Source organism: Tachyglossus aculeatus, chromosome 1, assembly GCF_015852505.1.
Source record: "Tachyglossus aculeatus isolate mTacAcu1 chromosome 1, mTacAcu1.pri, whole genome shotgun sequence".
In the NCBI taxonomy this organism is placed as follows: domain Eukaryota; kingdom Metazoa; phylum Chordata; class Mammalia; order Monotremata; family Tachyglossidae; genus Tachyglossus; species Tachyglossus aculeatus.
Genome location: NC_052066.1, coordinates 1,932,728 through 1,948,979, shown reverse-complemented (window position 1 = coordinate 1,948,979; position 16,252 = coordinate 1,932,728). Strand labels below are relative to the sequence as shown.

Genomic DNA, 16,252 nt, shown 5'->3' with positions numbered 1-16,252 from the left:
TAGTAAGCGCTTAATAAATGCCATCATTATTTATTTATTTATTTATGTGCCGAGCACCATCCTAAGCGCTGGGGAGGATACAAGAGAATACAGAGATATAGAGAAGCGGCGTGGCTCAGTGGAAATAGCCCGGGCTTTGAAGTCAGTGGTCATGGGTTCAAATCCCGGCTCCGCCAATTATCAGCTGTGTGGCTTTGGGCAAGTCACTTCACTTCTCTGGGCCTCAGTCACCTCATCTGGAAAATGGGGATTGACTGCGAGCCCCCTGTGGGACAACCTGATCACCTTGTAACCTCCCCAGCGCTTAGAACAGTGCTTGGCACATAGTAAGCGCTTAATAATTGCCATCATTATCATTATTATTACAAGGTCATCAGGTTGTCCCTCGGGGGGCTCACAGTCTTCATCCCCATTTTACAGATGAGGGAAATGGGGCCCAGGGAATAATAATAATAATGATAATGATGGTATTTGTTAAGCGCTTACTATGTGCAAAGCACTGTTCTAAGCGCTGGGGAGGTCAAGTCAAGTCAAGCGACTTGCCCAAAGTCACACAGCTGATCAGTGGCACGGCCGGGATTAGAACCCACAACCTCTGACCCCCAAGACCGGGCTATTTCCACTGAGCCATGCTGCTTCTGGTGATCCTTACTTCGCTTCTCTGGGCTTCAGTTCCCTCATCTGTCAAATGGGTTGTAATTCTATTTATTTCTATTAATGCTGTGTATATATCTATCATTATCTAGAATTCTATTTATTTATATTGATGCTATTATTAATAATAATAATGATGGCATTTATTAAGCGCTTCCCATGTGCCAAGCACTGTTCTAAGCGCTGAGGGGGTACAAGGTAATCAGGTTGTCCCATGGGGGGCTCACAGGCTTCATCCCCATTTTCCAGATGAGGGAACTGAGGCCCGGAGAAGTGAAGTGACTTGATAATAATAATAATGATGATGGAATTTATTAAGCGGTTACTATGTGCAAAGCACCGTTCTAAGCACTGGGGTAGATACAAGGTAATCAAGTTGTCCCACGGGGGGCTCACAGATTTAATCCCCATTTTCCAGATGAGGTAACTGAGGCCCAGAGAAGTTAAGTGACTTGCCCGAAGTCACACGGCTGACAATTGACGGAGCTGGGATTTGAACCCATGATCTCTGACTCCAAATAATAATAATAATGGCATTTATTAAGCGCTTACTATGTGCAAAGCACTGTTCTAAGCGCCGGGGAGGTTACAAAGTGATTAGGTTGTCCCACGGGGGGCTCACAGTCTTAATCCCCATTTTACAGATGAGGGAACTGAGGCCCAGAGAAGTGAAGTGACTTGCCCAAAGTCACACAGCTGGCAATTGACGGAGCTGGGATTTGAACCCATGACCTCTGACTCCAAATAATAATAATAATGGCATTTATTAAGCGCTTACTATGTGCAAAGCACTGTTCTAAGCGCGGGAGAGGTTACAAAGTGATCAGGTTGTCCCACGGGGGGCTCACAGTCTTAATCCCTATTTTACAGATGAGGGAACTGAGGCCCAGAGAAGTGAAGTGACTTGCCCAAAATCACCCAGCTGACAAGTGGCGGAGCCGGGATTTGAACCCATGACCTCTGACTCCAAAGCCCAGGCTCTTTCCACTGAGCCACGCAGAGCCCAGCTTGGCCCCCACTCCTCTCCCCCGGGGGCTGCAGGGCCCCAGAGCCCCCCACCCCCAACCCAGGCCTTCCTGGGCTCCCCCTCATTCATTCATTCATTCATTCATTCATTCATTCAATCGTATTTATTGAGCGCTTACTGTGTGCTGAGCACTGGACTAAGCGCTTGGGAAGTCCAAGTTGGCAACATCTAGGGACGGTCCCTACCCAACAGTGGGCTCACAGTCTAGAAGGGGGGGACAGACAACAAAACAAACCACAATAACAGAATAAAATAAATAGAATAAATATGTACAAGTAAAATAAATAGAGTAATAAATATGTACAAACATATATACAGGTGCTGTGGGGAGGGGAAGGAGGTAAGGCGGGGGCATGGGGAGGGGGAGGAGGGAGAGAGGAAGGAAGGGGCTCAGTCTAATAATAATAATAATAATAATAATAATAATAATAATAATGTTCTCACTCGGGAATAAATCAGAGAATGAGCGTGGCCTAGAGCCTGGACCTGGGAATCTGGTTCTAATTCTGACTCCGCCATGTGTCTGCTGGGTGACCTTGGGTAATAATAATAATGATGGCATTTGTTAAGCGCTTACTATGTGCAAAGCACTGTTCTAAGCGCTTGGGGGGGGGATACAAAGTGATCAGGTTGTCCCGCATGGGCTCACAGTTATCATCCCCATTTTACAGATGAGGTAACTGAGGCCCAGAGAAGTGAAGTGACTTACCCAAGGTCACACAGAAGACACGTGGTGGAGCCGGGATTCGAACCCATGACCTCTGGCTCCAAATCCCGGGCTCTTTCCACTGAGCCGCGCTGCTCAGTTTTGCCACCTCACTGCTCCGTGCCTCAGTTTCCCCATCTGTAAAATGAGGACGGAGACTGTGAGCCCCGCCTGGGACAGGGACTGTGTCCAACCTGGTCACCTTGTATCCGCCCCAATGCTTAGTACAGTGCCTGGCACGTAGTAAATGCTTAACAAATCCCATTTTTCCCCCCCAAAACAAAACAATCAATCAATGAATCAATCATATTTATTGAGCGCTTACTGTGTGCAGAGCACTGGACTAAGCGCTTGGGAAGTACAAGTTGGCAACATATAGAGACAGTCCCTACCCAACAGTGGGTTCACAGTCTAAAAGAAATAAAACAAAACACAGAATAAAACAGAATAAAACACAGAATAAAACCAAACAGAGGGTGAGAGATTGGCCCGTTGCGGCCAGCAGAGGGCAGCAACGACCGTAGCCTCTCGCTTCATTCATTCATTCATTCAATCGTATTCATTCATTCATTCATTCAATAGTATTTATTAATAATTAATAATAATAATTATAGCATTTATTAAGCCCCTACTATGTGCAAAGCACCGTTCTAAGCGCTGGGGAGGTTACAAGGTGATCAGGTTGTCCCCCGGGGGGCTCCCAGTCTTCATTCCCATTTGACAGATGAGGGAACTGAGGCCCAGAGAAGTGAAGTGACTTGCCCAAAGTCACACAGCTGACAGTTGGAGGAACCGGGATTTGAACCCATGACCTCTGACTCCAAAGCCCGGGCTCTTTCCACTGAGCCATGCTGAGCGCTTACTGTGTCCAGGGCACTGTACTGAGTGCTTGGGAAGTACAAGTTGGCAACATATAGAGACGGTCCCTACCCAACAGTGGGCTCACATTTATTGAGCGCTTACTGTGTGCAGAGCACTGTACTGAGCGCTTGGGAAGTACAAGTTGGCAACATATAGAGACGGTCCCTACCCAACAATGGGCTCGCTTCCCAATCATCAATTGTATTTATTGAGCGCTTATTATGTGAAGAGCACTGTACTAAGCACTTGGGAGAGGACACAAGAACAATCTAAGAGCCACATTCCCTGCCCACAACGAGCTTACAGTCTAGAGGGGGAGACAGACATGAGTAGAAATCCCCTCTCTGGTCGGGCCATGTGTGTATAATAATGATGGCATTTATATAGCGCTTACTATGTTTAAAGCACTGTTCTAAGCGCTGGGGAGGTTACAAGGTGATCAGGTTGTCCCACAGGGGGCTCGCAGTCTTAATCCCCATTTTACAGATGAGGTAAGTGAGGCCCAGAGAAGTGAAGTGACTTGTCCAAAGTCACACAGCTGACAATTGGCGGAGCCGGGATTTGAACCCACAGCCTTTGACTCCAAAGCCCGGGCTCTTTCCGCTGTGTAAGTGTATAATAATAATGATGGCGTTTATTAAGCGCTTACTATGTGCAAAGCACTGTTCTAAGTGCTGGGGAGGTTACAAGGTGATCAGGTTGTCCCACGGGGGGCTCCCAGTCTTCATCCCCATTTTACAGATGAGGTCAGTGAGGCCCAGAGAATAATAATAATAATAATAATAATAATAATAATAATAATAATAATAATAATAATGGTATTTGTTAAGCGCTTACTGCATGCGAAGCACTGGGGGGAATACAAGAAGATGAGGTTGTCTCACGTGGGGCTCACAGTCTTAATCCCCATTTTACAGATGAGGGAACGAAGGCCCAGAGAAGTGAAGTGACTTGCCCAAAGTCACACAGCTGACAGTTGGCGGAGCCGGGATTTGAACCCACGACCTCTGACTCCAAAGCCCGGGCTCTTTCCGCTGTGTGTGTGTATGTTGTGTGTGCACTTGTGTGTACATATGTGTGTGTGGTGTCACTTCAATCCGGGGTTGGAGGCATCTGGATCCGATTGGAAGTTTTGTGGGGGGCGTCTAGACTGCAGTCGCTGCTGAGAGACTAGGGGAGGGGTGGGGAGAGGAACTGGTTGGGTGGGGGGGGGGGAATAGGGGGTCTCCCCAACTCTGGCCTCCCCCAGTTAGGCCACATGCACCAGAAACAGTCGGGGCGGGGGTCCCACTGACCCCACCGAGTCCCAGGGGTGACTCTGTCCTAACAATAATAATAATAATTATTATTATTATGGTATTTGTTAAGCACTTATTATGTTCCAGGAACTGTACTAAGCGCTGGGGTGGATACGAGCCAATCAGGTTGGACACCGTCCCCGTCCCACGTGGGGCTCACAGTCTCCATCCCCATTTTACAGACAAGGGAACTGAGGCCCAGAGAAGTGACATAATACTACTAATAATTATGGAACTTGTTAAGCGCTTACTACGTGCCAAGCACTGTTCTAAGCGCTGGGTAGGTACAAGTCGATCAGGTTGGACACAGTCTCTGTCCCACGTAGGACTCATGGTCTTAATCAGCGTGGCTCAGTGGAAAGAGCCCGGGCTTTGGAGTCAGAGGTCATGGGTTCAAATCCCGGCTCCGCCAATTGTCAGCTGTGGGACTTTGGGCGAGTCACTTCACTTCTTTGGGCCTCAGTTCCCTCATCTGTAAAATGGGGATGGAGATTGTGAGCCCCCCGTGGGACAACCTGATCACCTTGTAACCTCCCCAGTGCTTAGAACAGTGTTTTCACCTGTATATATGTATATATGTTTGTACATATTTGTTACTCTTTATTTATTTATTTTACTTGTACATATCTATTCTATTTATTTTATTTTGTTAGTATGTTTGGTTTTGTTCTCTGTCTCCCCCTTTTAGACTGTGAGCCCACCGTTGGGTAGGGACTGTCTCTATATGTTGCCAACTTGGACTTCCCAAGCGCTTAGTACAGTGCTCTGCACACAGTAAGCACTCAATAAATACGATTGATGATGATGAGGTCATGGGTTCAAATCCCGGCTCCGCCAATTGTCAGCTGTGTGACTTTGGGCAAGTCACTTCACTTCTCTGGGCCTCAGTGACCTCATCTGGAAAATGGGGATTAAGACTGGGAGCCCCCTGTGGGACAACCTGATCGCCTTGTAACCTCCCCAGCGCTTAGAACAGTGCTTTGTACATAGTAAGCGCTTAATCATCATCATCATCATCAATCGTATTTATTGAGCGCTTACTGTGTGCAGAGCACTGTACTAAGCGCTTGGGAAGTACAAATCAGCAACATATAGAGACAGTCCCTACCCAACAGTGGGCTCACAGTCTTAAAGGGGGAGACAGAGGACAGAACCAAACATACTAACAAAATAAAATAAATAGAATAGATATGTACAAGTAAAATAAATAAATAAATAAATAGAGTAATAAATCTGTACAAACATATATACATGTGCTGTGGGGAAGGGAAGGAGGTAAGACGGGGGGGGATGGAGAGGGGGACGAGGGGGAGAGGAAGGAAGGGGCTCAGTCTGGGAAGGCCTCCTGGAGGAGGTAAGCTTTCAGTAGGGCCTTGAAGGGAGGAAGAGAGCTAGCTTGGCGGATGGGCAGAGGGACAGATGAGGTAACTGAGGCTCAGAGAAGTTAAGTGACTTGCCCAAGGTCACACAGCAGGCATGTGGCAGAGGCAGGATTTGAACCCGTGACCTCTGACTCCAAAGCCCGGGCTTTTTCCACTGAGTCACGCTGCTTCTCTAATCTTACGGTGACCGATGAGGGAGGGGGATGCGTTGGCTACACTGACCATTGGGGTCTCCTTTGACCTTAGAGTGACCCCGGGGGGGCCGCACTGGCCATAATGAGCGGTGAGGGAAGCGCTGACTGTAGTGTGACCATTATTCATTCATTCAATCGTATTTACTGAGCGCTTACTGTGTGCAGAGCACTGTACTAAGCTCTAGGGAAGTCCAAGCTGGCAGCTTGGAGAGACAGTCCCTACCCAACAACGGGCTCACGGTCTAGAAGGGGGAGACAGACAACAAAACAAAACATGGAGACAGGTGTCAAAATTGTCAGAACAAATAGAATTAAAGCCATATAATAATAATAATGATGGTATTTATTAAGCGCTTCCTATGTGCAAAGCACTGTTCTAAGCGCTGGGGAGGTCACAAGGTGATCAGGTTGTCCCACGGGGGGTTCACAGTCTTCATCCCCATTTTACAGGTGAGTAGCTGAGGCCCGGAGAACAATAATAATAATAATAATAATAATAATAATGTTGGTATTTGTTAAGCGCTTACTATGTGCAAAGCACTGGGGTATATACAAGGTGATCAGGTTGTCCCACGAGGGCCTCACAGTCTTCATCCCCATTTGACAGATGAGGGAACTGAGGCCCAGGGAAGTGAAGTGACTTGCCCAAAGTCACACAGCTGACAAGTGGCGGAGCCGGGATTTGAACCCACGACCTCTGACTCCCAAGCCCGGGCTTTTTCCACTGAGCCACGAGTGACTTGCCCAAAGTCACACAGCTGACAACTGGCGGAGCTGGGATATGAACCCACGACCTCCGACTCCAAAGCCCGGGCTCTTTCCACTGAGCCGCGCTGCCATATGCACATCATTAACAAAATAAATAGAATAGTAAATATGTACAAGTAAAATAAATAGCGTAATAAATCTGTACAAATATATATACCAGTGCTGTGGGGAGGGAATAATAATAATAATAATGACAGCATTTGTTAAGCGCTTACTATGTGTAAAGCACTGTTCTAAGCACTGGGGAGGTCGCAAGGTGATCAGGTTGACCCACGGGGGGCTCACAGTCTTAATCCCCATTTTACAGATGAGGGAACTGAGGCCCAGAGAAGTGAAGTGACTTGCCCAAAGTCACACAGCTGACAACTGGCGGACCTGGGATACGAACCCACGACCTCCAACTCCAAAGCCCGGGTTCTTTCCACTGAGCCGCGCTGCCATATGCACATCATTCACAAAATAAATAGAATAGTAAATATGTACAACTAAAATAAATAGCGTAATAAATCTGTACAAATATATATACCAGTGCTGTGGGGAGGGAATAATAATAATAATGACAGCATTTGTTAAGCGCTTACTATGTGCAAAGCACTGTTCTAAGCACTGGGGAGGTTACAAGACGATCAGGTTGTCCCACGTGGGGCTCACAGTCTTAATCCCCATTTTACAGATGAGGGAACTGAGGCCCGGAGAAGTGAAGTGACTTGCCCAAAGTCACACAGCTGACAACTGGTGGAGGTGGGATACGAACCCACGACCTCCGACTCCAAAGCCCGGGCTCTTTCCACTGAGCCGCGCTGCCATATGCGCATCATTAACAAAATAAATAGAATAGTAAATATGTACAAGTAAAATAAACAGCGTAATAAATCTGTACAAATATATATACCAGTGCTGTGGGGTGGGAATAATAATAATAATAATAATAATGACAGCATTTGTTAAGTGCTTACTATGTGCAAAGCACTGTTCTAAGCACTGGGGAGGGTACAAGATGATTAGGTTGTCCCACGTGGGGCTCACAGTCTTAATCATATTTATTCTATTTATTTTATTTGGTTTATACATTTTGTTTTGATGTCTGTCTCCCCCTTCTAGACCGTGAGCCTGCTGTCGGGTAGGGACCGTCTCTAGATGCTGCTAACTTGTACTTCCCAAGCGCTTAGTCCAGTGCTCTGCACACAGTAAGCGCTCAATAAATACGACTGACTGAATGAATGAATCCCCATTTGACAGATGAGGGAACTGGGGCTCAGATATATATACCAAATATATATACCAGTACTGTGGGGAGGGAATAATAATAATAATAATGACAGCATTTGTTAAGTGCTTACTATGTGCAAAGCACTGTTCTAAGCACTGGGAAGGGTACAAGATGATTAGGTTGTCCCACGTGGGGCTCACAGTCTTAATCATATTTATTCTATTTATTTTATTTGGTTTATACGTTTTGTTTTGTTGTCTGTCCCCCTTCTAGACCGTGAGCCTGCTGTTGGGTAGGGACCATCTCTATATGCTGCTAACTTGTACTTCCCAAGCGCTTAGTCCAGTGCTCTGCACCCAGTAAGCGCTCAATAAATACGACTGACTGAATGAATTTGACAGATGAGGGGCTCAGAGAAGTGAAGTGACTTGCCTAAGGTCACGCAGCTGACATGTGGCCGAGTCGGGATTCGAACCCATGACCTCTGACTCCAAAGCCCGGGCTCTTTCCATCGAGCCACGCTGCTTCTGACCGGCCGTGCTGGCTGCAGAGTGACCGGCGCGGGCGGCGGATTGAGCGCCGGGGCCCGGCCTGTCCGGTGACTTCATGTCTGACCGGCGGCCAAACCACACTGCCCTGGGCGTGGGGAAGGGGGCGAGTGGGGAGGGGGGCCGGGGGTGCAGATGGTCACCTCCCCTGGCCCCTTCAGGACCCCCCCAAGCCCCCCGTTTCCCCCTCCTCGCACCCAACTGGCCTATCCAGAGACCCCCGGCCCTCAGCCCCCCAGCCTCTGAGCAGCCTACAGCATTCCCAAGTCCCACCCTTCCCTCCTCCAGACCCCCCAACACCCCTCAGTTCCATTCCCAGATCCCCCTCTTCCCAGATCCCCCTTCCCCCCCCAGCCCCCCAGGCCTAATTGCCCCCTCCCCTAATTCCAGTCTCCATCTCCACAACCCCAAGGCCCCGGCGGCCCACCTCCACCGCCAGGCCTCAGCTCCATCATCATCATCAATCGTATTTATTGAGCGCTTACTATGTGCAGAGTACTGGACTAAGCGCTTGGGAAGTACGAATTGGCAACATCATCATCATCATCAATCGTATTTATTGAGCGCTTACTGTGTGCAGAGCACTGGACTAAGCGCTTGGGAAGTCCAAGTTGGCAGCATCTAGAGACAGTCCCTACCCAACAGCGGGCTCACAGTCTAAAAGGGGGAGGCACAGAACAAAACCATCATCATCATCTCATCAATCGTATTTATTGAGCGCTTACTGTGTGCAGAGCACTGGACTAAGCGCTTTGGAAGTACAAATTGGCAACAGATAGAGACAGTCCCTACCCAACAGTGGGCTCACAGTCTAAAAGGGGGAGACAGAGAACAAAACCATCGTCATCATCATCATCAGTCGTATTTACTGAGAGCTTACTGTGTGCAGAGCACTGGACTAAGCGCTTTGGAAGTACAAACTGGCAACATCTAGAGACAGTCCCTACCCAACAGCGGGCTCACAGTCCAAAAGGGGGAGACAGAGAACAAAACCGAACATACGAACAAAATAAAATAAATAGAATAGATATGTACAAGTAAAATAAATAAATAAATAGAGTAATAAATATGTACAAACATAGACACAGCTGTGCAGGTGCTGTGGGGAAGGGAAGGAGGTAAGATGGGGGGGATGGAGAGGGGGTCGAGGGGGAGAGGAAGGAAGGGGCTCAGTCTGGGAAGGCCTCCTGGAGGAGGTGAGCTCTCAGTAGTAGCTCCAGCCCCCCAACCCCCGGCCTCGTCCTTCCCCCCTCAGCCCCCCAGCCCCGACCCCCTCCAATTTCCTCCAGACCCCCAGTCCACCGGGCCCAGCCCTCAGCTCCAGCCCTGGACCCCCCTCCGGCTCCCGGGCCCCCAGACCCCCACTAGAGAAGACTTTGTACATATTTATTACTCTATTTATCTATTTATTTTACTTGTACATATCTATTCTATTTATTTTATTTTGTTAGTATGTTTGGTTTTGTTTTCTGTCTCCCCCTTTTAGACTGTGAGCCCACTGTTGGGTAGGGACTGTCTCTAGATGTTGCCAATTTGTACTTCCCAAGCGCTTAGTACAGTGCTCTGCACATAGTAAGCGCTCAATAAATACGATTGATGATGATGATTATGTCTCCCCCTTTTAGACTGTGAGCCCACTGTTGGGTAGGGACTGTCTCTATATGTTGCCAATTTGTACTTCCCAAGCGCTTAGTACAGTGCTCTGCACATAGTAAGCGCTCAATAAATACGATTGATGATGATGTTGCCAATTTGTACTTCCCAAGCGCTTAGTACAGTGCTCTGCCCATAGTAAGCGCTCAATAAATACGACTGATTGATTGATTGATAGTAGACCACACGAGAGAAGCAGCGTGGCTCAGTGGAAAGAGCCCGGGCTTAGACTGTGAGCCCGCTGTTGGGTAGGGACTGTCTCTATGTGTTGCCAACTTGTACTTCCCAAGCGCTTAGTCCAGTGCTCTTCACACAGTAAGCGCTCAATAAATGTGATTGATTGATTGGGAGTCAAAAGTCATGGGTTCAAATCCTGGCCCCGCCAATTGTCAGCTATGTGACTTTGGGCACTTCATCATCATTATCATCATCAATCGTATTTATTGAGCGCTTACTGTGTGCAGAGCACTGGACTAAGCGCTTGGGAAGTCCAAGTTGGCAACATCTAGAGACAGTCCCTACCCAACAGTGGGCTCACAGTCTAAAAGCGGGAGACATCATCATCATCCTCATCATCATCAATCGTATTTATTGAGGGCTTACTGTGTGCAGAGCTCTGGACTAAGCGCTTGGGAAGTCCAAGTTGGCAACATCTAGAGACAGTCCCTACCCAACAGTGGGCTCACAGTCTAAAAGGGGGAGACAGAGAACAAAACCAAACATACTAACAAAATAAAATAAATAGAATAGATATTTACAAGTAAAATAAATAGAGTAATAAATCTGTACAAACATATATACAGGTGCTGTGGGGAAGGGAAGGAGGTTAGATGGGGGGATGGAGAGGGGGACGAGGGGGCCCGCTTCTCTGGGCCTCAGTTACCTCATCTGTAGAATATGAATTAAGACTGTGAACCGCCTGTGGCTCAACCTGATCACCTTGGAACCTCCCCAGTGCTTAGAACAGTGCTTTGCTCGTAGTAAGCACTTAATAAATGCCATTATTATCATTATTATCATCATTATTATTGTTATTGTTATTATTATTATTATTATTACCCCACCTCCCCACCCCAGACTCCAGCCCAGCCTGGCCAGGCTTCCCTGTCCCACCCAGCGACCGTGGGTCGGTTCCCTCTGAGGTCATCGCAGACTTCCCGGAGCTCGGGTCCGGTGGGAATAAATGCTCCCGGCCTGAGGTCACCCACAGTGGCCGCAGGCTTGGCCAGGCCGGGCCGGACTGGGCTGGGTGCCGGGGCACAGATCCGGGGAAGATAAGATGAGGCCTTGTTCTGGTCATTGTCCAAGGAGTCCACGGGACATCCAACTAGAGAAGCAGTGTGGCCTGGTGGCATCCCCCTGGCCCTACCTCCTTCCCCTCCCTACAGCACCTGTATATATGTTTGTACAGATTTATCACTCTATTCATTTTACTTGTCCATATTTACTATTCTATTTATTTTCTTAGTGATTCATTAATTCATTCAATCGTATTTATTGAGCACTTACTGTGTGCAGAGCTCTGTACTAAACGCTTGGGAAGTACAAGTCGGCAACATCTAGAGACGGTCCCTACCCAACAGCGGGGTCACAGTCTAGAAGGGGGGAGACAGACAACGAAACAAAACATATTAACAAAATAAAATAAATAAATGGAGTAACAAATATGTACAAACATATATGCATATTCATTCAATCATGTTTATTGAGCACTTACTGTGTGCAGAGCTCTGTACTAAACGCTTGGGAAGTACAAGTCAGCAACATCTAGAGACAGTCCCTACCCGACAGCGAGGTCACAGTCTAGAAGGGGGAGACAGACAACGAAACAAAACATATTAACAAAATAAAATAAATAAATGGAGTAACAAATATGTACAAACATATATGCATATTCATTCATTCAATCATATTTATTGAGCACTTACTGTGTGCAGAGCTCTGTACTAAACGCTTGGGAAGTACAAGTGGGCAACATCTAGAGACGGTCCCTACCCAACAGCGGGCTCACAGTCTAGAAGAGGGAGACAGAGAATCAATCAATCAATCAATCGTATTTATTGAGCGCTTACTGTGTGCAGAGCACTGTACTAAGCGCTTGGGAAGTACAAGCTGGCAACATATAGAGACAGTCCCTACCCAACAGTGGGCTTACAGTCTAGAAGGGGGAGACGGAGAACAAAACCAAACATACTAACAAAATAAAATAAATAGAATAGATAGGGACAAGTAGAATAAATAAATAAATAAATAGAGTAATAATAATAATAATAATAATAGAGAACAAAACAAAACATAACAAAATAAAATAGAATAAATATGTACAAATAAAATAAATAAAGTGATGTGCATTTGGCTTTAATTCTGTTTGTTCTGATGACTTGACACCTGTCTACATGTTTTGTTTTGTTGTCCGCCTCCCTCTTCTAATAATAATAATAATAATGATAGCATTTATTAAGTGCATATTATGTGCAAAGCACTGTTCTAAGCGCTGGGGAGGTTACACGGTGATGAGGTTGTCCCACGTGGGGCTCACAGTCTTAATCCCCATTTTACAGGTGAGGGAACTGAGGCCCAGAGAAGTTAAGTGACTTGCCCAAAGTCACACAGCTGACAAGTGGCGGAGCTGGGATTTGAACCCATGACCTCTGATTCCAAAGCCCAGGCTCTTTCCACTGAGCCATGCTGCTTCTCTTCTAGACTGTGAGCCCGTTGTTGGGTAGGGACCGTCGCTATATGTTGCCGACTTGTACTTCCCAAGTGCTTAGTCCAGTGCTCTGCACACAGTAAGCGCTCAATAAATTTTATTGAATGAATGAATGAATAGAGCACTGGTCCCGGAGTCAGAATCAGTAAATTCGATTGAATGAATGAATGAATAGAGCACTGGTCCCGGAGTCAGAAGGACCTGGGTTCTAATCCCGCTCTGCCACTTGTCTTCTGTGAGACCTTGAGCAAGTCACTTCACTTCTCTGGGCTTTAGTTACCTTATCTGTAAAAAAAATGGGGATTAACACTGAGAGCCCAAAGTGGGACAGGGACGGTGTCCAACCTGATTAATCTGCATGTATCCCAGTGCTTGGCACATAGTAAGTGCTTGACAAGTACCACTATTATTGTTATTGTCTGTTGTGTGACTTGGGGCAAGTCACTTCGCTTCTCTGGGTTTAGAACAGGACCTGGCACATAGTAAGCGCTTAACAAACACCATTTAAAAACAGAAAAACAGGAGGAAATGCCAGACTGCAGAGGAGGAGGAGAGCGATCAAGGCTGGGGAAGGAGATTTGGGAATTATCCCCATGGAGATGGGACTTGAAACCGTGGAAGAGAATTAGCCCTGACTCACTTGCCCGTGGTCACACGGCAGGCAGGTGGCAGAGGTGGGATTAGAACCCAGATCCTCTGACTCCCAGCTCCTTAATTCATTCATTCAGTGAATCAGTCATTCATTCAATCGTATTTTTTGAACGCTTACTGTGTGCAGAGCGCTTGGGAGAGGACGATGCAAGAATAAATAGGCATATTCCCTGCCCACAGTGAGCTCACCTCTTCCAGGAGGCCTTCCCAAACTAAATCCCCCTTTCTACTCCCCACTGCCCCGATTCACTCCCTTATTCAAACCCCCTGCCCCGGGTTTTCTCCCCCACGGATGGGCACTAACCACTGGGCTTTCTTCCCCTGCCAGCAGAGCATGGATTTGTCGGCTACAGCCCCGAATTACTGTCTAACAACAGCCTGCCCGACTACAGCCCTGGAGAATCTTTCTTCACCGTATTTGCCGTCTTCTTCCCAGCAGCCACAGGTACCCCCCTCCCCTCCTCCCATTTTTAAAAATCGTATTTAATAATAATAATAATAATAATTATAATAATAGCATTTGTTAAGCACTTACTATGTGCAGAGCACTGTTCTAAGCGCTGGGGGGATACAAGGTGATGAGGTTGTCCCACGTGGGGCTCACAGTCTTAATCCCCATTTTCCAGATGAGGTCACTGAGGCTCAGAGAAGTGAAGTGACTTGCCCAAGGTCACACAGCAGACATGTGGCAGAGTTGGGATTCGAACCCATGACCTCTGACTCCAAAGCCCGGGCTCTTTCCACAGAGCCACGCTATGCTTAAAAAAATACGGTACTTGTTAAGCGCTTACGATGTGCCGAGCACTGCTCTAAGTGCTGGGGTAGATACAAGGTGATCAGGTTGTCCCACGGGGGGCTCACAGTCTTAATCCCCAGTTTACAGATGAGGGAACTGAGGCACAGAGAAGTTAAGTGGCTTGCCCAAAGTCACTCAGCAGACAAGTGGGCATGCTTATTCTGTGTCAAACACTATGACACAGAGTAGACTGTGAGCCCACTGTTGGGTAGGGACCGTCTCTATATGTTGCCAACTTGTACTTCCCAAGCGCTTAGTCCAGTGCTCTGCACACAGTAAGCGCTCAATAAATACGATTGAATGAATGAATGAATGAATGAATGAATGAATGAAATACTGTTCTAAGCGCTGGGGTAGATAACAAGTGAATCAGATTGGACACAGTCCCTGTTCCGCATGGGGCTCCCAGTCTAAGGAAGAGGGAGGAAAGGAAAACCGAGACACTGAGAAGTGAAGGGATAATTAATAATAATTTTGCTATTTGTTAATCAATCAATCGTATTTATTGAGTGCTTACTGTGTGCAGAGCACTGTACTAAGCGCTTGGGAAGTACAAGTTGGCAACATATAGAGACGGTCCCTACCCAACAGTGGGCTCACAGTCTAGAAGGGGGAGACAGAGAACAAAACCAAACATACTAACAAAATAAAATAAATTGAATAGATATGTACAATTAAAATAAATAAGTAAATAGAGTAATAAATATGGACAAACATATATACAGGTGCTGTGGGGAAGGGAAGGAGGTAAGACGGGGGGATGGAGAGGGGGATGAGGGGGAGAGGAAGGAGGGGGCTCAGTGTGGGAAGGCCTCCTGGAGGAGGTGAGCTCTCAGTAGGGCCTTGAAGGGAGGAAGAGCGCTAGCTTGGTAGATTACTATGTTTACTATGTGTCAAACACAGACAAGCAGCATGGCTCAGTGGAAAGAGCAAGGATTCCGGAGTCAGAGGTCCTGGGTTCAAATTCCGGCTCTCACTTGTCAGCTGGGTGACTTTGGGCAAGTCACTTCATTTCTCTGGGCCTCAGTTCCCTCATCTGTAAAATGGGGATTAAGACTGTGAGCCCCACGTGGGACAACCTGATCACCTTGTAACCTCTCCAGCGCTTAGAACAGTGCTTTGCACGTAGTAAGCACTTTATAAATAAATGCCATCCATTATTATTATTACCAAGCACTGGGGAAGATACACGCTAATTAGTTCAATCATATTTACTGAGCACTTACTCTGTGCAGAGCACTGTACTAAGCAATTGGGAAGTCCAAGTTGGCAACATATAGAGACAGCCCCTACCCAACAGCGGGCTCACAATCAATCAATCAATCAATCAATCAATCAATCAATCGTATTTATTGAGCGCTTACTGTGTGCAGAGCACTGTACTAAGCGCTTGGGAAGTACAAGTCGGCAACACATAGAGACAGTCCCTACCCAAAAGTGGGCTCACAATCTAGAAGGGGGGCCCCTGTCATCATCATCATCATCAATCGTATTTATTGAGCGCTTACTGTGTGCAGAGCACTGTACTAAGCGCTTGGGAAGTACAAATTGGCAACATATTGGGGCTCCCAGTCTTAATCGCCATTTTACAAATGGGGGAACTGAGGCCCAGAGAAATTAAATGAGATGCCCAAGGTCATACAGCAGACATGTGGCGGAGTCAGGATTAGAACCCAGGTCCTCCTGCCTCCAGGCCTGGGTTCTACCTTCTAGGCCACCACGGGGCTTCTTCCCTCTGTAGTCCCCCCCCCCCAGTATCCAGCCTGATTTCAGGTCCCCGATAATAATAATAAT

At 47.1% G+C, this 16,252-nt stretch overlaps 1 protein-coding gene across 1 annotated transcript in view; it reads left to right on the top strand.

The window, feature by feature from the left end:
- SLC12A8 (solute carrier family 12 member 8) overlaps window positions 1–16,252 on the top strand; it is an 83,066-nt gene that overhangs the window by 17,210 nt on the left and 49,604 nt on the right. Inside the window, exon 5 of the mRNA XM_038751930.1 lies at window positions 13,994–14,107. Coding sequence (XP_038607858.1) covers window positions 13,994–14,107 — 114 coding nt within the window. The remainder of the gene's footprint in view (window positions 1–13,993; window positions 14,108–16,252) is intronic.